The sequence below is a fragment of the Prionailurus viverrinus genome, chromosome A1 (genome assembly GCF_022837055.1).
Source record: "Prionailurus viverrinus isolate Anna chromosome A1, UM_Priviv_1.0, whole genome shotgun sequence".
Taxonomy (NCBI): domain Eukaryota; kingdom Metazoa; phylum Chordata; class Mammalia; order Carnivora; family Felidae; genus Prionailurus; species Prionailurus viverrinus.
The window spans coordinates 134,422,730-134,450,355 of NC_062561.1; the positions used below are offsets into that span (position 1 = coordinate 134,422,730).

Consider the following 27,626-nt stretch of genomic DNA (forward strand, 5'->3'; position numbering starts at 1 on the left):
AAACAGTCATGATACACATAGGCTATTATATCTACTTTTCTTTAGAGGATAGTTAAATGATATAATGAATGGGCTTTTCACAGATGTCCTTTTCTCCTGTCTCAGAGGAGAGTGGTGACAGGCATTCACGGTTGTCAGGTGAGCTGTGAAATCTTCACTAGTTTGGGTAGCACTGGAGAAACCTCAAGAGGAAAAGCTGAAGAATCCTGTTTGCTTTTAATAATTGAGTCATGTAATGTGTTTAGTAAGGCCAAGACTGAGAGGACTTATCCTGTTCACTGAACTTCAATTCTAGAGGAAGATTGTGCAAAAAGTGCCTTGTCTTTCCATGAAAATGTTAAGACTTTGGTGAAAAGAGATTAAAGTCATATTCTTTGATAGCTACAGGAATTGATCCTTCTTTTCCTTTACTGTTTTCCATCACCATCTCCCCCAGCCCTTTTCTCAAGTTTTATAATCTCTTGTGCAGAAGATCATAGGAACTCCATAGTAAGAAGTCCCCTACCACCCCCTGGCTTAGTACTCCTGTGCCCTTTAGACCCATGGTTGCCTGACTTCTCCGTACAGTGCAATCACCTGGAGAGCTTCAGAAACTACTGTTGCCTGGGGCCCACCCTGGGAGATTGTAATTGAATTGATCTGGGTGTGACCTTAGATTTTGGAATTTATAAAAGATCTTCCAGTGATTCTAATGGGCTGATAAATTGGGAAATCTCCCTTATTCTCTGCATGCCTTTTGAGTTCATCTATCCTTCATACTTGGGCAGAGCAGCTCCTTGAATTTATGTCTTTGTGTCTCTACTGATATCCTGTGCTTTGTTTCTGTGTCTTGGGATCCCATGACTGCGTTCGGGTGGGACTGAGTCTTTCTTTCCTTCTCGTGTTCTCAGCATTCATCATAATGCCTGGCTTATAGTCAATGTCCAGCAGTTGGTTTTTGAATCAAGGGGATACACACACACACACACACACACATACAAGATGTAAACAAATTGATTCACATGCTTCTGACTCAGGGCAGTTGTATTGCCCAGGTAGATATTTCTCCTTTACTTGAAGAGCACAGATTTTCTAATCTGCTTTCTTTGCTCAAAGCAGTGATAAGTATATAAAATTAAAGAGGAATGTGTTCTGTTGTGTGGTATTAGCTAAAGTCACAAAGGCCAGCTTTAGATAAGAGGACAAAGAAGGGCTAAGCCTGTATTCAATAAAGCTCAAGGAAATGATTGTCAAATGTTGTCAGTTTCTAACAGAATAATTCCCCTATGGTCTTACTTACAGAATATTAATTTTTCTAATTGATGATAATCTGGTCAATTTATTGTAGCATTAAAAATGCAAATTAGTTACCACACCACAATATTCACTGATGTGCCTGAGACTTTTTAAATTTTATTTTATTAGGTGATAATGGGAGGCATAATTGTTAATGTTCGATTCTGGCAAAATACAATTAGTTTCTGTGAAACACATTGCGCGTTAATGATATCATTAAGATTAATGGATATAAATGAATGACCAAAGGATCTCAAACAGAACGTAGTGACTTTATATCAGTCTGTAAAACTTGAGATAGATTCCCTTGATTTTTAAGGATAATGTGCTTGAGCTGTGTTCTTAGATAGACTACAGAGAAACTAAATCTAAGAAATTAAATCACCTCTCAACAAGATCAGTTTTCAAACATTTACTGTCATGTTTTGAGAATATTAATTTTTGTTAAAGCTACTCCTTAGTTTTACTTAAAGAACTATTTTAAAGACAACTTTTAATAGCAATTTCCAGGTCCTTTATATATAAAGGCTATGTATATTTTGTTGTTGACAAAACCTAAAGGTAATGTATCACTGTTCTTTGGAATTAGATATGATTTCATGGTGGTCTTTGTAGAACAAGATGTTCTACAATAGAAATTTATTGCATTTATCATATTGAAATATTAAGAAAGCTAGACAAGTGTTTTGATTTTTCTTGAGCTAAGAGAAGGAGAAAGAAAAAAAACAGAGGCTGCTCATCAAACTCTTCTGGAAGAGTCACAGACTAAATGTGTGACAGAATCCCAAGAATCACATAGTATTTTGGATATAAATGCATGACTGTATGTTCTTGAAGTGTAGGACACTTAACCCCTAAAACAAACAAACAAACAAACAAACAAACAAAAAAAGCAAAAACAAAAAAAAGAGTTTATCTGTCATCTGTACAGTTGAAATTTAAACACTGTTTTCAACATCATTTTTCTGATCTAGGTAGACATTAATATTGTGTGATTGGGCACTGCTTCATGTGACTTCTCCCTGAGTATTTATCCTTGGTCTGACCTTCATTTGGTCTTCTGTTCGTCCCCCTATATGCATATCCAAACATGGGTATGCACACATTTGTTTTTTATTTGTGTGTCTCTTTGAAGGTCTGGCAGGGGAGCTCTTGCCCTTGGATTTCTGTTAAAGCATCCATGGGATGAACGGGATGGCAGACGAGGAAAGGGGAGGTGTTTGGGAGCTTAGCTGCTGTCTGGGCATTGGTCTCTGACTCAGAAGTTCCAATCCTTAGGTTTGCTCTGCCTTTTTTTTAAGCTGATTTAGGACTTTGGGCTCTTCTGTTAATCTCATTGCCTCACTTTCCTTGTTGGTAAATTGGGCCAGTCTCTTGCCTTGCTACTTTGCAAGAAACTGATGAGGATTAATGCAATAGACTCTGGAGCACATTTTGTGTTTCTCTGAAGAGCACGTTTAAAGGGAAGAGTTCGTACCGTCGAAAAGGGAGAGTTTCTCGACAGAGTTTGTACCGCCAAGAAGCAGTGTTGTATCATGTTGCTGTGTTACGCGGTCATGTCCCAAGGAGTACTCCTTGCCGTTATCTGAAAAGGAGTTGCTGGAAGCAGCTCTATGTCTTTGCCCATTGGAGTGGAATGATGTGTTAGTGCAGGGTGATGGAAAGAAGGGCCAACCACATGTGGGGTTCAGTGGAGTCACTAACAGGTTTCACACACAACGTCTGACTTGGATATGCTTGCCTGAAACAGGCTGAGGTGTTTCTTAATACCCTTTTGTGTGTACCTCTTATCCTTACTTAGCTCCAAAGTATTTGTGAAGAGACACCAAAAGTGCTTGGCTATGTGCGCACAATGCAAACAAGACCTGGAAGAGGTTCCCATTCAAAACCTCAGGATTAATCTACGTTGGTGTCTCAAGGTAGAGTCAGGCTGTAGATGTGATTGTAGGGTTTAAAGCAGTTAGCTTGCACACGGCTCTTCATGTCTGTATCGTAAGCGTGTCAGTATAAACATACAGACCTAGAAAGAATGCTTACTACTTCATGTATGCAGTCCGGCCCTAATTTCATTGAACATGCTGTCCTTGGTCACTCAGGTTCTAAATTCCACAGTGACTAGCTTGGTTTTTCTCCTTAGAATATTTTTCCGATCCCTCCCTCCCCCACTGCCTTGTGCTTACTTTTGTTTGAGAATTGTAGCTAGGTTAACATTACATTTAACCTAGATCTTAGCTTCCTGTCAGTGTGAGATTAAGAAACAGTTTAGTGTGCGTGGTCTGAAAGTGCTGTTGTAATCTCTGATTCAGTAGCTATACTTGAAATAGGGACAAGTCAGTTCCAAATTTTTCAAAATTATCTTGCTTCATTTTTTATCTCTAGGTATATCTGGTCACTTTAGGAATAATTGTGGGACTGTCTCTTTGCTTCCAAAGCTCATGAAATATTTAGTTGATGCCAGGAGTGTTATCATTTACATATATACCTACTGACTTACTTGTTTCTAAAGTTCATCTGGTTGATAGGCCTCCTGTAGAGTCAAGACTGCCAATGTTACTTCATTCATCTACTCTGATCTTGATAGATCTATTAATATTGAAATACAGGAGTTTGCTAACCACTGGTTCACACTCCCAGTGTTAGCTGTGTATCATTTAGAGATGAAGGGGCATAATTGAAAAAAATATATTAGAGCTATTTCCAATTGTCAGATCTTCATAAATGCTCTTGTATGAAAAAAATGAAGTTGTATTACTCAGTTTTATTAGAAATGCTATATTTTGCTGGATCCGTGTGTTCGCAAACTAGAGAATATTTTCCTGCTGTGATTGATGTTAGGGCATTTATGGGGATAGTCTGCTATATTTCATATGTATATGAGGATGTCATTGTTAAAATGTTCAAAAGAAAATTATGTATGTGATTTATATTTTATTATTTCCTTCTAGGATGTAATTTTTTCAATACCGTGATTCCTGTCATATTGTCAGTAGTGATTTGATGGGTAATATGCCAGAAATAATTAGATAAAAAAAAGGTGATGCAAACGTCAAGACAATATAGCTTTCTTATGAAAAGCCTTGAGCGAAATCATGCATGTTACATTGTAGAAATCACCAATTGCATACATTTAAAGAGTCTTCAGGATTACAGGCGGGATGGAAAATGGAGCTAAATGCAGGCAGCGTGGGATGCAGCATATTTTATAGGCATATGCTTGCTGCTGACCCCCACCTGCAATTTCTGCTAAATGAAACATGTGTTTTAGAAAATGCTACTCTTGGATAAATTCAGCCTTTGGTGTATCGTCAGTGGGAAGGTGTTAGATCCCTCCCCTTTCCTAGGAGTAGGAAAAATTCTGTCTTTCTCTAGAAGGCAGGCAGCCTATCCTTTGTTTTAGTCCTCTTCCTTACAGGTTTGAAAATTTTGCTTTGGGGAGAAAAAGACATACAGTGTGAAGTAGTTCTTTACCTTTGTTGACCATAGAGATTAGAACTTTATTTTAAAATTTCAGATGACGTTTAAAATCTAGGACAAGGGAATTCATGATTTCACTGTTGCCTCCTGAGCATAATATCTCCTGGGACTTTGAACAGAATGGAACCTGCATCCAGGTGTCTTTTTACTTTTTGGGCATTGATGACACTGGTGATATATATCTGGCTCACTTGCATGCTACTTTAATGAACAACAAATATTGCTAGAGATTAGGCAGGAGTAACTTCAGACAAGAATCTTGTCATATTACAGTATTAATATTAGGCACAAAGGAAGATGAATGTCCTTTGGAGCCAAGTATGTAACCTGTTCTCAGAGTTGGCACGCAGACTGTGGTGTGCGTTTCGGCCCCCGCGCTTCAGCCCACCCCTGGTGTCAGCATGCTTGCTGCTTTCTGACTTGGGAGAATGGCAGTGAGAAGCGACTGCTGGGGAGCTGAGCTGTGTCCTCTGCCTCTCGCGTGTTCCTGCGCAGGGCGTAGGAGCCTTAAAGCCAGAAGGTGGCTGAATGGTATGTGTTGTTGATACTCTGCAGGCTGATGTGGCCTGAAAGATAATAGAAGAGGAAGGAAAGTGTGGACACATGGCTATGGGGCCAGGAGGCCCTGCCTGAAGGACAGTAGGGTCAACTTCCCAAACTTCCCAATTTCCTCCTTTCCCTATCTTCCTGATCTGAAGCCTATTGTCATATCTTCAATTTATGTGATAGAAACTGAAGCTCCAGGAAGTTAAGGGACTTGCCCCAAGCTACCAGATTCCTCTTTGGCAGAGCCTGGGCAGGGATGGCTCTCTGTGCAGGGTCCTTTCTGCTGAGGATGCTGGAGAGTCACGACTTCCAGAAAATGAAGGGAAGTTTCAGTATTGCTCCGAACAGGATGAACAGCCTCGCCCTGAGTCATTTCACCTAAAAGGAAAGGGAGATTTAAGGAGTGCCTTCCTTGGTAAATTCCAGAAAAGATGAAGAGTATTGGACCAGGAAATTAAGAGCTGCCAGAAAGCCCCACAGGTGAATGGGAATGTGTATCATGCCTGATACAATAACTGAAAGGTTACCTTTGGTTGTGTGGAATTTACATGATTGTAAAAATATTACGCTGTATTTAGAATTGAATCGTTTTGGAGCCACCAGAAGCGTAAAGAGTTGATCAAACTCAGAGGGAGTCCCCTGAGGCACAGAGACATCTAAGAAGAAAGCAGAGCCCATCCTCCATAACTTGTCTCTGGCTGCCCTCTTCTTCCTCCTCCTTCCCCAGAGGTCCTCTCCAGCTTCTTTCCTGAAGCAGTGGAAACCCTGCTCCTTTGCTCTTTTAGAGACACATGGCCTGTGGAATCTGACATTCCTTAATGCTCTTTCTGATGTGTTCTGACCAGTGACACCTTACAACGTGGTAGTTTTAGGAGCTAAAAATATCTGACGCCTTCCATGTGTTTTCATTCACCTTGGAAGTCCTTTTTCCTCCTTTGTGTAGACCCAAACAGGCAATAAGGTGGTTGGGAACCAAAATTGGAGAGTCAGCTTGAAGGGCTGGTATCTCAGTCTGCCTTTCCTTGACTGTGTGATCTTAGGAAGTTACTTGACTTCTCTGGGGGTCAGTTTCCTCATCTGTAAAATGGGGATAATATCTATTTGATATAGTTGGTGTAAGGATTAAATGAGATGAACTGTATAAAGTATTTAGAACAGAGATTGGCACATAGTGTGTGATCAATAAATGTTGACTATTATTATTTAGAAGTAAAACATGGAGGAAAATAAAGTGCAAAAATTGGGGAGGAATTTAAATGTAAACACGGGAATGAATTTTTGAACGGATCTCCCAGCCACATTGGTCATTGGCATTCAGGGTTTACATTGCAGTATGATTATATTCACAATAATGGAGAGTTGTATGCATTCTTGGGAATAGCCTGTTTCTCCTTTTAAGTTCTTATGACTTTGATATTACTTTTTCTTAAATATAGACACGGTCATTGGCCATTGACATTGACCTTATGAGTGGAAAAAGTAGTCAGTTAGTGAAGAAGGATTTGTCTACTTGGCCACATACACTTAACTGGCCAATGCACATACATAAAAGATACATGCATCCTTGGTCTGTTATCTAAAAGTAACAGACAGGCTATGGTGGTTAATGCATTTTGTGGCTGTTTGTCTACCTTACTCAAGCAGAAGTAGTGATCACTGACACACACGTGCAAGAAAAGACGATGGCACGATCCCCCCACAGATTGTGCTGATAGTACTAGAAATCATGTTTGGAGTATCCTGACCGCTCTTACTGATGGGATGAGGGACAGGGAACAGTGGCATTCTTCTGACACTGCTCTCTGTGGCTGATGTGAAGGGAGAAGCCTCTTCCTCCACCAGGAAACGGTTCTCTCAATCCTCTCTGATCTGGGCCTCCTTAGCTTGTGTGTAGGTGGTCCCAGGGCCAAGACTGGGAGCTGCTGGTAGGGAACGGATTAGGTCGGTGCGGTGCGATGGGCAAGGTTAAGTTTGGAAACTTCCGCTATCTTAGGAATGTATGCATGTATATATGTATGCATGCATGTATTTATTTACTTATGTAAGAGAGAGAGAGAGCATGTAGGCAGGGGAGGTGCAGAGAGAGAGAGGAGGACAGGGGATCCAAAGTGGGCTCTGTGCTGGCAGCAGTGAGCCCGTTGTGGGGCCTGAACCCACCAACCAACCATGAAATCATGACTGGGGCTGAAGGCGGACACTCAACGGACCGAGCTACCCGGGCACCCCTATCTTAGGTTTTTAAAAAAACTCCTCAAAGTGTTCCTCGTGGCAGTTTTTCAGTGAACCTTAAGTTGCTGCAGAGTGGGTATAATGAGAACGAATGTTTACTTTGGGGTAACCAGTGTGAAACTAGTGAAGAGAGGTAACTTCTTTTTAAATTTGTGAAAAATTTAAAAAGTTAAATTTAAAAAGTTAACTCACCAGCTAAATCAGATGGCAAACCTGTATCCTTATACCAAACGATACAACTGTAGACAGGAATTGCAAGATCTCAGTCTACCATTTGTTGAGAATGTGTGTAACCTTATGCTGTCCCCACTCCATCCCCGCTCCCATTTTGCTCAATCAGGATTAGAATTGTTTTTGTTACTGTGAGCCATTTATTGGAATGATCACTAAAATTTGAATTTTACCCGTATCGCAGTGTCCATGGATTTTGAGTGTTCTTTGGAGTAAATTATGCCTGCAATACAGTATGCATGGGGTGTATTCATACAAATACCTTTTTAAAAAAATCAAGTACTGTGAAGCCCCTGGCTTTAGAGTATAATTAATGACAAAAGCTAAGAAGTTTTATTTGAATACACATATAAGAGCATTAAACACTGAGGTTGGTACTTTTTGAATTAACTCACAATATTGTGAACAAATTCCATAAAGGTGTTAAATTGCAGGAAAGATGAGTTTATTAATGGAAATTAGGCTAGATCCTAATTATTACCTGTGAATAGTGTCATCGCTTGAAGTTTTTATTGCATTTTAACACATGGCTTATCTTGATGAGAAAATATATAGCAAAGGGTAAATGTAGCAATTTTCCTTTTACTATTCCCTCTGCTAAGCCATTATTGCTGGATGTTATTTTTCAGCAGCCTTTCATTTTTGTCCCAAATGTTTTTGCCTCTGGCTGGTTTTATTTCTTTAAAATGTATGTATCACTTCTCAAAGTGATACATTTTGACAGGTAATCGATATTTTTTCATACTAGATTTGATGCTGCGGTGGTTCTAATCTTCATCTTACTTAGTTAATGGTTGAATACTAAACTAGATTTTTATCTCAAAATATTCTTTTGTTAAGAAACATACTTTCCTCCCTTAACCAAATTCCTTTTTATCACTCCCACCCACCAAACATCTGTAGCTGCCTCGTGCCTGGGATACACAGAGTCAACTTATCTGGGATACACATCACTTGACTCTTTGACAGGGTGTCCTCGAAATGTCTTGAGATAGCATTTGCAGCTAGCTTACCCAATTGGTCACAGAAAAGATACTTCTGGCCTCTGCTGGGTTTTTTTCTCTCTCTCCTTCCTGGCAACCTATATGAGCTTTATTTCAAGGGGAAAAAAATCTCTTCCCTTCCTTCTCTGTAGGGAAAACTTGCTGTACCCTCCCCTAGACCGTGTTTTCGCTAGGCTGATTAGCACAATGAAGATGGCAGTATTCGGAGCAGAGGCATGTGTAAGGACCCCGGCTTGGCTTTTGCTCTTGAAAGTTCAGGTTCTTAGGTCATGATTTTTTTTTTCCTTTTCCTGAAACCAGCTAGGAGTTCCTTATGCCTCTGTGCGCAGATGACAGTGACAGTCTAAGTTGGTAAATATATTCTTACCTGCTGCCAAGGCACTTTGTCTAAGATGCCACTTCAAATTTCAGGCAACTGTTCGTGCTCCTCTCTCAGGAGGGTGACTTGAGGGAGAAAGGTCAACAACTGTCATACCTTTTGCTTTCAATGAAGGAAAAGGTCTCCCTTTTGCAGGAAAAGATTCAAGTACAGGTGGGCCTGTCAAGAATGGGGACCTATTTCCACCAGCTTGGCAGATCTCTCACAGGTAGGAAGCAGACCTTACCCTCCAGGCTTTCAGGCTTTTTCTTTGGGTTGTTTCCTTCCTTTTTGTTTGTTTGTTTTCCTTTTTGTTTTGTCCTTCCATGTAAATAAACACATCCGGTTTTTTGAAATTGTTTTCAAACCATTGTTTGCAATAGAATTTTTTGGTGCCTTTTGGCTTGCCCACGGATCAGTTTGGTGCTCGCTCTTTGCTTTTAGAGATTGCACTACTTCTGCACATGGGAAAGAGAACTAAAAACTCCCTGGGGTTTTGTTCCTTAAGTGGTGTCAAATGTGCACACGTAAGTGGAAGAGCACACTGACACCCTTCTCTGCTGATGCCTCTGCTAGTGGTGGCATTTTTTGACAAGGTTTCTCTTTGTCTGAAGATATATGCGAAGACTGTTTGGGAACATAAAATGCAATCAATTTTCCTCAGTGGTTAGATTCATAAATCCCCAAGCTATTTTTAATGACATAATCTAATCAATTGATAGCTCGCCTAATAGTGTGTTGACAGCCAGAAAGAGACAGGAAGCTCGTGTAATAGCAGATGGGTGGGTAAGGAACCTCTAATACTTCCTTCCCCGCCCCCCACACTTAGACTTCAGATATCTGGGCTAAGGTAAAACCCAGGAAATGAGGACTTAAAAAAAAAATGCTCTTGTCTTACTCCCTTTCATTCAAGAGAAAGTCTGTCTAATGGAGAGAGTGAAGGCGAATGTGGTTTTCAGATGAATTGCAGAGGGTCCTAGAATCTGCCTCCTCAGAACCCAACTATAATCTCAATTTCAATATCTTGAGAATAGAAATCAAGGGAGAATAATTTATTATAAATTGGTAGTATCGTATATCGTTACTCCTGGGCCAGGCCAGTAATGAAAACTTAATATTCATCTCTTGGTTGCTTTGAATTGAAATCAGATGAGGAGGAGCGGAGTAAACAAGATGAAACAGACTGTGAAATTGCACATGATGGGAATCTTTTTTTTTTTTTTTTTTTTTGCTGCTGATAGACTGTAAATAGGTTAATATTCCAACTAATGATGGCTCTTAGAATTTCTTCTGCCTTTTTACATTTTGGTCAGGTATCAACAAAACTTAAGTTACTATCAGGAGGGAAATTGTTATCGAAAATGTTTCTGTCTTTGGGCCAGGAATCCACTGGCAAGGTATTTATGTAAATGAATGGGCTTTCACCCTGGGAAGTGTGAAGTGTTTTGCCAAGGCAGGAAGAGCAGCCGCCCACAGCCCTCTGTTTTCAGGGTTTCAGGCAGCGTGTTCTGCTCCGTTTTTTCTTTGATGCCATCAGAAAGGATGAGCGGCAGGCACAGTGGTGCTGCTTGGCTGACCAGCTGTGCCCTGGTTTTTCACCGTCCCAGTCAGTGGCTGCCTTTTACGGAGGTGTCTGTCACCCCTGATTTACTTAGCCACTTCGACCTTATCGTTGCTTCAGAAGGGGCTTGACCCACAGCCGCTGCTGAAAGCCATTTACGGGTCGCCCGGAATGCCAGAGCCAGCATTTAGAAGGAGAAGGCGAAACAGGGATCCCACGATTTCCCCTCTGATAGCAGGAGCCGACTCCGCCTGGCTAAACGCATTAGGTACCTGAGCCCACTTGCTGCGCTCTCCCAGCGAACTGCAAGCCTCCGTGATCTCCGAAGTTGCTGGAGTGCATAACTAAGTGGGACCAGCTGACTCTGGGCTCCAATCAGCTAGAGCGTGATGTAAGTGTTCAGCAGCTGCCGGGCTCTGAATTAGCGTGCCGAAGTAGAGGTAGTACAGCATGGCTAGACTGTTGTGAGGCTCAGAGAAAGCGGAGGGGGAGATGGATGAGTCCAGCATTCTAAGACGAAGAGGGCTCCAGGTAGGAGATGCTTCCGTTCTTGAAATGTAGCATCGTGAGTGGTCTGCCATTGCGGGTTTCAAAGTTCCCTTTTCATTCCTGGACTGGGCACAAATACGTGCACGGTTCTTCGTATCCACTTGGCGATGTGATGTGCTAAATCTCTAGTTACGGGGTTCGGTGACATATCACAGGGTTCAATGAGAAAGGCTGTTTTGTCAGAGACAATAGATAGGACTCAGAGTTTGGTACTTTGTGGGTTGTTTTCCTGCTGGGTGTTCAAGAATAGTTGAATTGTGGCTGGCGGTGACAGCTGATGAGCCGATTTGGCATTCTGTCAAGTGTCTGGGAAGTCTGTGGAGGGTGGCAACTCCATTCAGTTCTGGGAACACAGGACTCACTTTTGTGTCAGGATCAACCTCCGAGCCGCAGCGGCATCTGTCTGATGGCCTTGCAGATGTGTGCAGCTGCTGGGAGTTTTCTTCTGCCAGTGAGATGAAAGTTTCTGCTGGTAGTTCAATCAGAGTTGTCTATAATTTGTTTATGTTGAGATGAGGAAAAGATACGTTATCTTACTGCCTTGATGATTGTGCCCGAGTTTCTCTAATTAAATTACTCCGGCTTGAGTGTAGAAATGTATTCCAAGTTAAAACTTGGCAAATCAGACAACTTGAAAAAACAAAACAAAACATCTGCTTAGTTGTCTGTGAGTTTCAGGAAGCCAAAACGTAAGTATGTTCAAAATTAGTATGTTTAACTCCTTGATAACTTTTTCCTGTATTTAGGTGGTGTTTTTATTTTTTTTCTGAAAGAATCTAATGACTAGCCATTGTTAAACTCTCATTCATTATTTTTGAAAAAAAAAATCAGAAACATACTTGATCGTACAGAATATATAGACAGGGCATATCTAGAAATGCTTCCAGATAGTCCTTAATAGTCTTTGACTCACAGCTGGTCGAGTTGTCTGCTTTTTGTTCTCAGTGTCAATTACTAATTCAACTATAATTCATATTATAATATTGTGGGCAAATTAAAGGATTATCTGCAGGTAAACAAAAGAGGGATTAAAGAAATTGGGGTTAAATGTCATCTATTGTTCCCAACCTACGTAAACAGACTGCCTCTTTAATGATTTTCACTGTGGTCATTGTTTTGAATGTACAGTGCTGTTAGTCACTGCTGTGGATTTCCTTTTCTTTGTTTTCATCCCATCTATAAAGTTCTGGTAATGCACAGCTGTTTGTGTGGCTCCATGTCCTCTTTGGGGTCATTGGTTAAATATGGAAAGTCTCTTTGTCAAAAAGATGATAAGCTATTAAACTCCTAGGGGTTCTGCTTATTCATCAATGGCAATTCTGCTAAGTTTCCTCTTTCCTTTAATGCATTTTAGATGATTGTTTAATGTATATTTGATAAGAAACTCCTTTTCGTGCTTCATTTCTCTAGTATACATTCTCATCACTTCGGAGGGCATGATTGAAATATGGTGCTTTTGAGGAGTCTAGATCTCACAGAACTTTTAATTTTAGAAATAAATCATTATTGTGGTTATTTAAAATACTAGAGTTACCTTTTATCTAAAAGATTTGTGACAAAACAAAGGAAACATAGCTCATTAATACAGTACTTAGAGTGCTGGCTGGTCATTGTACTTAACATACTTTTACTATATCTGCCATAATCTATGAGAGAATGGATAGGATGTCTGATTTCTTTTATGAATGAGAAAAGTCTTCATGCTGTGAGGAATAACAATATAAAAGTGTCTAAAAGTTCTGCCACCTCATGGTTACAACTTAACTTTGACTAAAACCTATTTTTCTTTTACTCCCATTGTATCTAATATTTTTTAAAAGACATCTCTTATACAGAGTAGCTATTTTAAGAAATTGCTGTATAAGGAATCTATTTACAAAATACAAAATTTAAGCATGTGTTTGTATTAGGAAAGATGTCACTGTGGAGTTCGTGAGAATAACGCCACCTAGTGAATTTAAGAATTAAGTTAATTTACAAATACACACTATTTGAAACATTTTAACATGCAAATGAGATACATCTGTAGTGGTGAGGCTAGGCTGAAACCTACACATTTTGTGGTCCTGATACAGACGCTATGTTTTGCGAGGTAATTTTGAGCAAGTCCTGTACCCTCAGCATATGATTATTTTTCCATCAAATGCACATTGTAGCATAAGACCTTTGAGTGTAGTAAGTAGGACAGAAATATAAATGAGGTTTTTAAAAGTTAATGGCTATATAATAAGTACACTAGCCTATGGTAGGCACTCAGTAAATACGTTGTTGAAAAGCAAGGGCTAATATTTCTTTTTATAACATATATCATAACGAGCAAGATGAAATAATTAGATCTTTACTCCATGCATACTATTTGAATTTGTTTTTAAGTGAGAAGGATCAGCAGTAAAGACAGTAAACACTATTTATTTATAGGGATAATTTTGACAGGACTATAGGATTTTGTACAATAATAAGAGTCTGTTGGTGTGCCGCACTGAATAAATGCATAGCGTGTGGAACAGACCAGTTTTTTAAATAACATAAAGCCTAGTCAAAAATCTGGAGCACACAAATACTGTAATTCCATATGACTGAATTTTTTTTTTTTTATTTTTTTTAAATTTTTTTTTTTTTTTTCAACGTTTATTTATTTTTGGGACAGAGAGAGACAGAGCATGAACGGGGGAGGGGCAGAGAGAGAGGGAGACACAGAATTGGAAACAGGCTCCAGGCTCTGAGCCATCAGCCCAGAGCCCGACGCGGGGCTCGAACTCACGGACCGTGAGATCGTGACCTGGCTGAAGTCGGACGCTTAACCGACTGCGCCACCCAGGCGCCCCACGACTGAATTTTATAATAATGTAGCATGTGTTTGGAGTAAAATAATGTGGTACGTGTTAAGAACGTATTTTTCCAATTTCAGTACCTCTGGCTCTTAAAACACAGGAATACTAGTGGTATTTTTAATGATTGGTCTTTGGGAAATTATTTTTGGTCAGAACATGTAATTTCTCAAGGCATGACTACCTCATAAAAGGGCAGCACAACTGAGTTGTTCATCTGAAGTGACTGCACTTTTCCGTCTTTTCTGTGGACTGCGTTAATATTTCCAGTACTACTGATAGCCCTTCAATCCCGGCCTTGGAAATGAGAATGGGAGAAAGAGGCCCCAGTGGCTTCCACTGTTGGAATCTAGGAAACTTTTCAGATTGCATCTCAAAACATGGGAAATTCTGACGGATGGATGGGCTTGGGCAGACCTTGGACTTGGGGCAATTTGAATTTCTAGACAGGTCTAATGCATCAAAGGATAACTGGCTCCTTTCAGTGCTAATATTCCTCATACACGGATCATATTTTTTGGCTGTCAGGGAAATTAATTGTTTCGGTGATTTTTGTTATATGTTTCCGTTGTATTTGTTTTAATGAAAGTGTCCCTTATCCCTAATGTGATAGCTCCCAAGCCTGGAGAAAAATGAATAGGCATCGTTAAAGCAGCAAGGAATCACTAAAAGAGGGAGGGGGTCTCCCAGGGAGACATCCTAGGGTTCCTCTCCTGTCATCCACTTGTGTTTTGCTTTGCCTGGTGTCATCTGTTGATTTCCCTCCTCCCCAGTTACACATGACTGTTTCAATCCACTTCCAGGCTCTCATGTGCAGCTAGAATGTTAAGTTGTTTTTCCTGTGTGGTGCAGTTAACAGCAAAACCTTTTGAATTCAGACTTCTAGATTTTGTTAGGTTTTTTGTTTTGTTTGTCTCCCCCTACACCTGGCCTCATCTCCCAACCTTAACTGAAACAATAGCAAAAACCTAACATTATTACTTTGGCCTGGGCTCTGATTTCCCACCAATCTTCATCTCGAGTTCAATTTTAGTAAGCAAAGAAGCAGGTGGATTCTTGTGTTCTGACTGGGTGCCCGGCTTCCTCTGTTTCTCAGTCCTTGAATGTAGGTCATTCAAGTCCTGATGTCTGAGTGCGTCTTCTCTGTCAACTTTAATGTGATTCTGGATGTGTTTACACTTGACCTAAAGTTCCACGGCAGTATCATTGTGTGGGACTATTACTCTGTCCTCATTGATTTGAAGACTCTGTATAGTTAGAGGGAGGAAGTTGAGTTAGAGGATTAATAATAGAAAGTTATGATAGTAATACTTGGGGATCAAATACTTTTGTTCTTCAGAGGTTCCAGAAAGGCAAAGAGGCTTCTTTGGGACAGGAAGAATCAGGATGGCAAATGAACTTTTGATAGTGACGAGTACTGCTTGATTAGACCAGCTGTGGCTGTATCTGAAGGGGTGTTTCTTATCCATTGAAGAAGTTCAATTTCTGTCTCTGAGATGGAGATAAAAAGTTGTAGTTTCCTGATTCACAGAGGATAAGGATAGAATGTCCTCCAGATCTCATGTTCACTCAGATTTCTATTTTATTCTCAATTTTTCTTTTTTTAAGAAAAAATTTTAAAATATTTATTTATTTTTGAGAGAGAAAGAGAGACACAGACACAGAGCATGAGTGAGGGAGGGGCAGAGAGAGAGGGAGACGGAATCAGAAGCAGGCTCCAGGCCTTGAGCTGTCAGCACAGAGGCCGACACAGGGCTCGAACTCAGGAGCTGTGAGATCATGACCTGAGCTGAAACCAGACTCTTAACGGACTGAGCCACCCAGGTGCCCCCTCAGTTGTTTTCCTTAACGCCTTTTTGTAACCGTGTAAAATAAACAGATTTGAATAGTAGTTCCTCTTTTGCCCCTCCTTATTCTCTGATGCAGCTTGACAAACCAGAAAACTGTCATCTCAGGATTTTTGTCAGTGAAGTACTAATTCTTTAAGTCATCATGTTCCCACCCTTGATTTCTGCGTCTGTGGCCTACTGTCCCCAAGCCCTAATAATTCTATAAAAATAAGTCCAGAGTGGAAGGCTACCGTCTTTTGCCTTCGAAATTCTGAGGTATCTGGTATCCCTTTGTGTTCAGGCCCTTCTCCAATCCATGCTGGTTGTCAGCTTGGATGCCCACACCAACCGCATGGTTTAAATTTCCCATGTGATTTATTATCGACCTCTGGATAGAGTAAAAACATATCTGACTCTTTTTAATGTAGCCTCAGTCTCCTTTTTTGGTTTCATTGCCAGCTTTTTGCCTTGGAGAACCCTTTCCCATCACCCTCTCTCTCCAGATGCCATAGGTCACCTTCCCCTAAAATGTTCTTTCCTTATTTAAAAAAAAAATTTTTTTTTCAACGTTTATTTATTTTTGGGACAGAGAGAGACAGAGCATGAACGGGGGAGGGGCAGAGAGAGAGGGAGACACAGAATCGGAAGCAGGCTCCAGGCTCTGAGCCATCAGCCCAGAGCCTGACGCGGGGCTTGAACTCCCGGACCGCAAGATCGTGACCTGGCTGAAGTCGGATGCTTAACCGACTGCGCCACCCAGGCGCCCCTGTTCTTTCCTTATTTTGCCCAACTTCCTGCTGCTCATTAAGAACTACAGCAAATTCTCACTCTTTAATGAAATTTTCCATAATTACTGCATTCCACTCTGGACTTGATAAGAGTCATCATCTATTTTATTTGCACACCTAGTCTTGTTGCATGATGCATTGTTTTAAAATTATTTGAGTGTCCTACACTGAAATTATAAATCCATTGAAAAAAAAAATTCATGATTTTGGAGTAGATTATGTGTTCAGTGACAATGAATAGCTCTGTAACTTCAGACAAATTGCTAACTACCTCTGTAAAATGGCAATAATAAATAAGGTATTTGAAGGTTGGAGGAGGTTATAAATCCTGTAAGTGCAGTATCTGGCACAGGATACTTATTTTTTAATTTTTTTTAACATTTATTTATTTTTGAGAGACAGAGACAGAGCGTGAGCAGGGGAGGGGCAGAGAGAGAGGGAGACAGAATCGGAAGCATGCTCCAGGCTCCGAGCTGTCAGCACAGAGCCCGATGTGGGGCTTGAACTCACAGACCACGAGATCATGACCTGAGCGGAAGTCAGACACTTAACTGACTGAACAAACCAGGTACCCCTGGCACACTGTACTTATTAAGTTAACCTTAGTACACTTCCTCTGTATTGCCACAGAGCCTTGCATAGTGTGATTTTAAATAATTAAATGTGGCTATCAGGCAGGATCCAGGCAATAAAAGATGGTGTTCATGAACTGGATAATTTGTGGCGAGTTTAATGAAAAGGAAGGTGTAGGCAGGGTACAGGCAAAGTTTAAGGGATGATGGAGTACTAGAGGCTAGAAGCAACAGGGAGCTATCACCTTCACTAGGCCTGAAGGAGGGAGGTGGGGAGCAGTTGTAGAACCTCAAGACAGAAGGCCGGTGACAGGTGCCTTAGGTGAAGCTGCATAGCCAGCCCATGGTGATTCTGCAGGGAGGTGCCAAAGGAACATTGCAACTTCATTTTCCCCCTTCCTTCTGAACTCTTCTGCTCCTCATTGGCAAAACCCAGTCAGAAGCCAGATGGGCAAGTGAGCCCGTGGATGTTATTCATGCAAGCAGACTGTGAGGCCCAGTACAGAGTGGGGACTGGGTCTGGATGGGCGATGGGAGTCCACGCAGCATGGCGTGTATTTAGCATGTGTTGAACTGCTCCCTGCTCTTACTGGCAGCATTTTGCGAGCCACAGTCAATGTTGACATTTTATAGTGCAGATCTCTGGAGGCTGAACTGAGTTTAAGCATTTGAAAAGATTCAAAGCTGCTTTTTTGTGCAAAGCCCTCAACCATTTCCCACTTACATGTAATGATGTCTTTCTAGTCAGCTCTGGATCCTCTTGGGAAAATGTTCCTCCCCTTCTGCTTGAGGATCTGAAGCACATGGGTCTCCTTTGAATCAATAATGCAGGACATCTGCTCTTGAGGTCCTGCAAGCAATCTCAATTTTGAATTGCTCAGCTCTTCAGATGGTGGCACAGAGAAGGGAGGTGTGAGAGGAATATGCCAAGAGATCTCTTCCCATTCCTCCCCCAGCTTCCCTGGAGGTCTGCCCTGTAACACTCTGACTGTCCATCTCTGCTCTCCCCAAAATCCTTTTACAGAGTTACGACTTCACATCATGTCCTTGGCTCTTAGTGAGAGTTGCTAGAAGAAACGGCTTTGAGAGCTGGTCTCTGGGCTTTGTGTAAAACTCCCCTTGAAGTCCTATCCGTTATGATGCGTATTGTCTCTTACATTAGGCCCACATGATAAATCAGCTTTGTGTTCACAATTCACAAAGGGCCTTCCTCTCCAGGTGAACCGGTTTGCCTCTTTGAATCAGATAATGAGAACTGGCTCTGTCTTGCCTCTTTCCTCCCAGGGATGAGAACAGTTTCATACTCGGTTACAGTGGCTCTCTACATAAACATAGCCACCATTTCTCCGCCTAGTTCCCTCTTTTAGGAGTTACATGACCTTATGTATTATGTCTTTTAAAAATCCCAAGTTGCCTGAAAAGGTTTTTCTGTAAGAACTGAAAGTTTAGTACTATTGCACTTAAAACAGTGAAATCATTTCAGGAATGATTTTAGAAGAAGACAAAAGGAGGTGGAAAGACCAGCTAATCAATAATCTAGGTAAACTATAAAAATTGTGAATTACATGAACTTCCAGAGATCAATATGCATGCAGCCACCGATCATTTTATCGCTGACACCGGAGCCTAACGAAATTAAAGTGTTTGATTTTACTAGAAACTTAAGTTGCAAATAAATTATGAGTTACGGAAGAGCTTTTTCAAGTGTCTTAGCATGTATTTGTTTTGGAAGCAAAGGCATGGAGGTTGGCAAATGACTTTTGAGACATGCATGTTAGCAGACAATTTTGCCGTTAAAATCATGGTTTTGACAATTATTGCATGATGGGGGAAAACGCTGGCACTAATAATTTGAAGTGAAGAAAGGTAACTAAACCGTGTACATAATGCACATTTAATCCCACAGACATTAGTCTGTGAGGCAGGGATGAGAAGCTGGAAGGAGGGGGGGAAGAGAAAAAAATAACGGATCTAACATATATGAATATACCTAACACAGGTTAAGAATGCATTTTGTTCTTCATGTAAAACAACAGGAAGAAAAGGCACTGAAAGGTTAATTGTATCTTGATGGTGGAATCTAAACATTTTTCTTTGAACTGGTCTATAGTAAGCATCTATTACTTTGTCATCTTTCAAAACTGTGGGATTTGGGGGCCTAGTTTTAATTCTTTGGCATTGTTGTCTAAGAAGAAGTTTTATAGTACTCAACAACATCACTGAGAAGCTCTTCAAGATGCTTTTTTTATTTTTTATTTTATTTTGTGCATCTTTATGGAATTGAGAAAGGTAAATCAATTCTAATGTGATACCTAGTTCCAGACCTTAGGACGGTGGTTCAACTGAATCTGTCCTTTTGAACTACCTGGAGAGTTTCCGAAGCCTGAGGCCTAGATGCAACCTGCGTGAATTAAATTAGCACCTTTCAGCTGTGTGCAGCCAGGATTGAGCCTCTCTGCCCCGAGGGGATTACGTGTCCAAGGAACCCTAAATCATGGAACCTCTACTTCTGTATCTCCAGTGCAAGGTTTGACAGACTTCAAAAGGTGTGACGGAGGTTTGGCCTCCTTTTTTCCACTGAGACGTTGGTTTGTTTTTACGGAGAAGGAGGTAGATGCACTCCGTGTATTTGTTTTTTTGACTTCCCAAGCAATAGCAAAGATTGTCATGTGAGAGCTCAAACCAGTAACAAACTCAACTCCAGGGGGGATTTATTAGAGTGGTGCGGCTGGAGGCAGCCTTAGACCATTACCCTGAAAAGACCCAGGGCACTGGTGGTGTCCAGGCCCACTTTTCCATTTTTTTAAATTGCTGGGATATGCCCCATCATTTGCATCTAGAAACCACCTCAAGGGCCTGGTAAGACCGTTGCTTTGTCCCTTGAAGCATTGTCCTAATGCTTAGATATTACACGCCTGTGGTTTGGAACTCTTACTCTAGATATTCTTCAGTAGTATTCTTGTTGAGTTCTGCACACATTTGCTATTCTACTTAGATTGTGAATGCAGATGCTTTTGATTCTGGCAGTCAAGCATGGAAGTCCATTCTTTGCCTTTCTTTCAATAAATGTATCATAATAATAATGATAGCAGCAGCAGTGTATTTTGACCAGGTTGGTGTCAGATCACTGAATATTGGGTCTTGACACTATTGGACTTCCCATCCCAGGCTCCAGCGTTACAGAATGAGTGGAATATGGTACTGACCCACGAGGGGCTTATCATGGGGGAGATGCACGGCTGTTGAGGCAGCAGCCAGGGCTGGGTCCTGAGTCTGTCACAGGGCAGAGGCATACATGACGGGGCTGGCTCTGCCGTGGGAGGCACAAGGCTTTGTGCAGGTGAGGATGTTGCTGCCTGGCAGTGATGAGGTAGGAAGGGTGGTCTAGGCTGGGGAAACAGCCAGGCCTGCGAAAATTGGGCTGGGTCTACCCTTTGGAAAGAGCTGCAAGGTAGTGCGTGGGAGAGACAGGTGGTGGCAAGCCAGAGGCCCAAGAGTGATGCCATGTTGAGGCATCTGGAGGTTACTGTCGAACAATAAGAAGCCATTGAAAGATTGTAAGCAGGGGGCAGAAATCTTTTGCCAGCTGTCAGCTGTGGTGTCACCTGTGCATGAAGAATGCCTGGGAAGAGGCCAGGAACAGCTAGGTTAGGAGCAAGGGGGTGAAGGGTATTGCCACTGTGTGGACACTGTGTCTCTGAAAGTAGAGAAAAGGCGCTTCAGTAGAATTAATGCATGGTGACCTCTTGGGATGGATGGGGAAAGAGCTGGGAGGAGCCAGGGATGATGGCCAAGTCAGATGAAGACCAGAAATAAAAGTGATCTGGATGGTAAGAAGATGATTAGCTCCGAGCATCTGGAGTTTAAAGCAGCTGTGGAAGCCCTAGAAGCACCTTGTAGGTAGAGGTGTTCAATAAGCAGCTTGGACATATGGCCTTAGACTTCCTTCCACACAGAGGTCAAGGCTGGATATAGATTCTGAAGTCATCTGCGTTAAATAATTAATCAAAGTACAGGATGAATAATGAGAGAGTACAATTTCTCATAGCCTAATAGATTTGTTAGAATAACTTTCAAGCATTACTATAACATGTATTTTAACACTTATTTTGCAGGGCTGGTTACAATGATAAAAACAGAAAAGCAGTTTTATGCTTTAGTGTCAGGTCTTGAAGATATATCCAGTTTTGAAGATGTGGGGTTTTGTGTGTGTGTGTTTGTGTGTGTGTGTGTGTGTGTGTGTGTGTGTGTGCATGTGTTTTTGCAGATTGCTTCCAACTTTGACAACTTGCCTATGGGTCTCATTTCAATACAGTTTTGAAAAGGCAAAATGAGACATCCTAAACTAGAGGCTGTAATGGAAAAAGCAATTCATTCTTTTTTTTTTTAATTTTATTTTTTATTTTTTAAAATTTACATCCAAATTAGTTAGCATATAGTGAAACAGTGATTTCAGGAGTAGATTAGTGCCCCTTACCCATTTAGCCCGTCCCCCCTCCCACAACCCCTCCAGTAACCCTCAGTTCTCCATATTTAAGAGTCTCTTCTGTTGTGTCCCCTTCCCTGTTTTTATATTGTTTTTGTTTCCCTTCCCTTATGTTCATCTGTTTTGTCTCTTAAAGTCCTCATGTGAGTGAAGTCATATGATTTTTGTCTTTCTCTGACTAATTTCACTTAGCATAATACCCTCCAGTTCCATCCACGTAGTTACAAATGGCAAGATTTCATTCTTTTTGATTGCTGAGTAATACTCCGTTGTATATATATACCACATCTTCTTTATCCATTCATCCATCGATGGACATTTGGGCTCTTTCCATTCTTTGGCTATTGTTGATGATGCTGCCATAAACATAAACATAGTGCATGTGTCCCTTTGTTTTTTTAAAAATTTTTTTTTAATGTTTATTATTTATTTTTGAGAGAGAGACAGAGTGAGAGTGGGGGAGCAGCAGAGAAAGAGAGAGAGAGAGAAAAAGAAAGAGAGAGAGAGAGAAAAAGAAAGAGAGAGAGAGAGAATCTGAAGCAGCTCCAGGCTCCGAGCTGTTGTCACAGAGCCCAACATGGGGCTCGAACTCACGAACCGCAAGATCATGACCTGAGCTTAAGTCAGACGCTTAGCCAGCTGAGCCACCCAGGCACCCCGCATGTGTCCCTTTGAAAAGCATACCTGTATCCCTTGGATAAATGCCTAGTAGTGCAATTGCTGGGTCATAGGGTAGTTCTATTTTTAGTTTTTTGAGGAACCTCCATTCTTTTTTTTAAAATTTTTTTTTAAACATTTATTTATTTTTGAGACAGAGAGAGACAGAGCATGAACGGGGGAGGGTCAGAGAAAGGGAGACACAGAATCCGAAACAGGCTCCAGGCTCTGAGCTGTCAGCACAGAGCCCGACGCGGGGCTCGAACTCACGGACCGTGAGATCATGACCTGAGCCGAAGTCGACCGCTTAACCGACTGAGCCACCCAGGCGCCCCAAGGAACCTCCATTCTTAAATGAAGATGACGAGGTCGGTACCATATTGTTTGAAACAGTGAGTGAATTTAAAACCTGAGTGAGATTACATCAAATTCAACAAAGACTTTTCCTTTTCAATGGAATATCTGTAATTGAAGATAGGGGGTTCAGCCAAGAAAGACAGATGGCATATGTGCAACCTTATCAGTTTTCTGACACACTGTTGCCAATTTGTGTATGTATACACAAAGACATTAAATCACATTGATAAAAAACTGAACCCTTTTGGGAGTTATAGGTAGGATGCATTACAATGAGCATGAAATGATTATAGAAAACATGAAGTAGTTTTTAATGGATTGTTTTAGCTTAGTGATCATAGTTAGATAGCAGCTACATCTAGAAATTCATTTTATAGGATTTTCATCATAATGATGTTTTTCCTGATGAGATAGTGGTACTTCTGTATTTTCCAATTGCCTCTTCTTTCAATTTTAGCATTGTTCTGAAAGTGAAGGTGGAATTAGACCATTGATTTGACTGTTTACACTTTTCCCTTAAAACTTTCTTCTAAATATAAATTATTGAGCTCACAGATTCTTTTCCCATTAACTGTTGAGCAATCCAACTAAAAGATACGGTAAATACAGATCGAATTTGGATAGTGTGGTGGATACAATTATTCTCTTAATTGTTCAGTCCTCTGTCTACATTCACTCCCCTGCCCAGGCCTCATGGCTTCATCTCAGACAGAGGTACTTCCCCTCAGTTGACTTTGGGCTCAGCTATGTGACTTGCTGGGGCCCATGACCTGTCAGTTAATGAGTCACAAACAGAGGCTTGAAATAAGGTTGTGCTGTTGGTCCTGCCATCTTGCACTTTGGTGATTTACTGTAAGAACAACATGCACTGAGTAGCCATTGGGTCCCAGAACAAACCCTCATCGAACTGTCCTACAGTAACCTGGAGCCAGGAGCCAAGCCTGGGAAACTCAGAGTCTACCTGCAGACATGCCACTGTGAGAATAAATGTTTACTGTTGTAAGCCACTAGTTTTGTATGGGTTTATTATCCAGCCTTATGGTAGCAGTGATGACAATACAGGGAACAAGCTCATGTTGTGGCAAAGACCGTCAGAGCAGTGGCACTGAAATCTAGTAGACTACTGTGTGGATGTTGAACCAATGCCTTTTGCCTGGATTATCCTGGGCATACTGCTGTCATCTAAACTTCAGGTTTGTCATCAGTCAAATGGGAATACTACTTACGCCCCAGGACTGCTATAAAAATAAATAAGATGTACGCATGTAAGTTACTTTGAGCAATGTCAAGCAGCTAGTAAGAAGAACATAGTAAGTGATCATGGCCATTTTCACTGTATTTCTACATAGCTGAGCCTCCCTCTTCTGCTTCCCTTGTACTGTGTGACTTTGCCACATCGTAGTTGTGTGACTCTGGAGCAGGTTAAAACTTTCCTGTGGCTTAGGTGTGTGTGTGTGTGTGTGTGTGTGTGTGTGTGTGTGTGTGTGTCTGTGTGTGTTTCCCTATAATGTAAGAGTACTAACACTTACCTAGCAGGATTCTTAGTGGACTACAGCAAAGGTAGGTAAATATCTAATTGTCTTAGTTCAGGCTGCTATAACAAAATAAAACAGACAAGAGGTCTTAAACAACAAGCATGTATTTCTCACACTTCGGGAGGCTGGGAATGTCAAGGTCAAGGTGCTGCAGATTCCATATCTGGTGAGAGCCATCTTCCTGGCTTACAGATAGCTACCTGCTGGTTCTATCCTCACACAGTGGAGACAAATCTCATTTCTCTTTCTTTTTTTTTTAAGGGCATTAACCCCATCATCAGGGCCCCTGCTTCATGACATAGTCTCCCCCTAGTAATCTCCCGACCTCCAAGTCAATCATATTAGGGCTTCACCATACGACTTTGCCTGGGGGCAGGACACAGGCACAAACATTCAGTCCACAGCACTAACCGTGGCTGAGTGAGAGGGCACTTAGTAAAAGTAGCTTTACTATTAAGTTTACTATCCATACATTCCCATCATTTCTTTAAACTCAGGTGTCCATTCCTAGTTCTTGAATGCCTCTTACGAGCCAAGCATAACACTCTGTACTTTGGGCTTACCTCTAGGTTTCTAGAATCTCTGTTTTTATTGAAAGGAAAGATAAAAGGGTGGAGCACAGAGAAGGAAAGAGCAGAAGTACTGCAGTTGGAAAGGCATGATATATTGGTAACATCATTCAAATATGTAATATGTGTGTATTATACCTTTGCTCCTATGAGTGTTAAAAAGTAGCTCCTTCTGTGTTGGGGCGGGGGGCATGCCTGGGTGGCTCAGTCATTTAAGCATCCAACTTCAGCTTAAGTCATGATCTCACGGCTGTAGGATGACATCTAAAATGGGCTGGTGTTTGTAGCTCATCTGTATTAATCAGTGTGGCAAGATGACTTCTAAAATGCCTTTGGTTTAAATGGAGAAAAATAGCTAAGTTTACTTTTTGCCTATGGAAAAATGTTTTGATGTGTTGGCTCTCAGTCTACAGACTTTTGCCTGTTCTTCCCTTTTGTACAAATTTTGTGTACTGTCTTGTCTATTCCCTTTGTGTGTGTGTGTGTGTGTGTGTGTGTGTGTGTGTGTGTGTCCACTGACCACACCAGCTGTGAGAGCCTGGTACTGCATACTTCTCTATCCAGAATTTGCTCCATAGAAAGCCTGTGTCCTCAATGTTCTTGCTTTGAAATTACTTTGATGTGTATCAGCTGGAATAGATTTTGAGATGCTGGGTTTTAACATCTGTGTGCCACTTTCTCTAGAAGCTAATTGACTGATTGGGGTTGGAGGAGACATGAGAGTCTATACATTTGACCAATTTCAGAGAGCTTACCTTGCAAGCTATTGAAATGCAAAAACAGATTACACTTAGAGACTCGGAGAACTCACAGTTGAGTTCTTTGTTTTCTTCTGAAAAAATAAGCATTCAAAATTCATGCACATTCTATTATTCATGTGGTTTATATTTAGGTTCTGCTTATATGTCTAGATAAATCTTATCACCATTATTTAAAATTTCATGAATGAAACGTTGCATCTCTAATGCCACACTAGCCTAGACACCTTTAACCAATCAAAGTAACTTGAAATGCAGCCCTTAAATGAGTTCTTGTGTGTGCCTGTGTATATGCATTTACATATGTCATTGCCTTATCTATAGCTGTTTTTTTTTAAATCTACTCTGTGTAAAGTGGGTGAGAATTCAAAACAACCTTATTTTGCCCCAGAAAAACCTCAATTTTTAGTATGTGGTGCTTATAAGGCTTCTATGAAATAGAGTGCTGATGTCAAAGCACTTCTCTTTGTTTAATAGTTGTTACATTTGTGGTCCTGATACAGACAGGACACCTTTACTGTGCTATCTGTTCACCTGCCTGTTCAAGGCAGTTATTGGACACCTGTCGTGTGTCAGGGTGCTTGAAAAGAATCTGGCATGTCAGCAAGGCGGTTCCTCTGTTATTCAGTCTGCTCCCTAGCTTAGCTTTCCCTGAACACTTAATGCCTTCAGGAATCCCCTTTTTCCTGAGCTTTGGTCACGTCACCCATATCAGAAGAGAGTATGATTTTCCTAGCCAAGTCCAGAGCTGTCTACTTCCTGTCTACTACCTCTTGGCACTGACACTGACTTTTCTTACCAAAGCCTCCAGGACATGAGGGGCGGACTAGCCAGTGATATGTGTGTGAGAAGGAGCATGGAGTGCGGTAAAATCCTTTGTGTCCTCGATAGTTTTGGTGATGGTCTGAATTAAGCTTTCTGTTACCTTCTGTAAGCCATATGGAAATTTATCAGGTCTCTTTGCCCTGTTGGAGGTTCTGTAATTTCCAAGTAGGAAAAGTTGTTCTGGGGGAAAAAAAACCCACAAATGTTCATGGGGATTTTGATAGAAAATAGGACCCGAGTGTATCTGGGTTCATGCTTACAGCAGAAAGGAGTTGCACAAATTATTGCGATTTGACGCTTTTTCTTTTTGGAGTTATCTCAGTTTTGAGTCTTTTCTCCTTTTCCTTCTGGGCCTTCAAATGTGTTTCAGTGGATATGCTGGGGTGGGCGGTGGTGGGGCAGTGAACAGTGGCTGTATCATTTCCTGCCTCCTCATGCCAGGAGGTGTCTTTCATTATTATAGTCCTTCCTGTCATTGTCAGATGCTTTCCTTAAGTTGTTCTCCCCTGAAAACTGGTGTGAAGTCTGGCATTCATCATTAACATCTGGCCCCAGCCAGTGTGTGTTTGTGTGTGTGTGTGTGTGTGTGTGTGTGTGTGCGCGTGCGCATGCACATGCATGCTTCAGGCTGTATGTTGGTTATGAGCTCTTGGTTTCTGCTTTCCACCATTTACTCTCTTTGGTTTTCTCAGTTATGGACTATGACCTTTTAAACCTCCAGGCACACATTTAATCTTCTTTCTATCTTTACGGTAAAAAACAAAACAAAACAAACAAACAAACAAACAAAAAAACCAGCATTGCTTTGAACATAGTATAAGAATGTTGATTTGATTTGAGAAAGTAACTTTGTTTTATATATCTCTTCACTTAAAACAGTGATCAGCTACATTCTTCTGGTACTTTGTTGCTTCTGTTCCTATGATTAACTTAATAGTTATAGGAAGTGCTTTTAGGTCTTCATCATTGGCATCGTCTCATGGGAACATTCATTCCCTCATCCACTGGGTTTTTTATCCTGTGTTTTTACTTCGTACAAAGCTGGGGATAGAAGGACCAACAAGATACACTTCTTGTCATCTTGTGGGTGCTTACAACCCAGAAGTAGAGAAGGCAAACTAGAAACTAGACAATTGAATGCAGAGTGCTACATGTTATGATGGTTAACTTGTCACAAAGTTGGTGCTCCATGGAT

The 27,626-nt window shown here is 41.1% G+C and overlaps 1 protein-coding gene across 3 annotated transcripts in view; it reads left to right on the top strand.

Annotated features, from left to right (window-relative positions):
• Positions 1–27,626, top strand: part of MAST4 (microtubule associated serine/threonine kinase family member 4) — a 579,145-nt gene that overhangs the window by 206,303 nt on the left and 345,216 nt on the right. Inside the window, exon 1 of one of the 3 annotated variants that reach the window (XM_047859653.1) lies at positions 11,120–11,209. The exons of the other annotated variants lie outside the window; for them this stretch is intronic. Within the exon in view, the coding sequence (XP_047715609.1) occupies positions 11,171–11,209 (39 nt within the window). The 5' untranslated portion in view covers positions 11,120–11,170. Of the gene's footprint in view, positions 1–11,119; positions 11,210–27,626 lie in introns of those variants that run through there. 3 annotated transcript variants of the gene reach the window in all.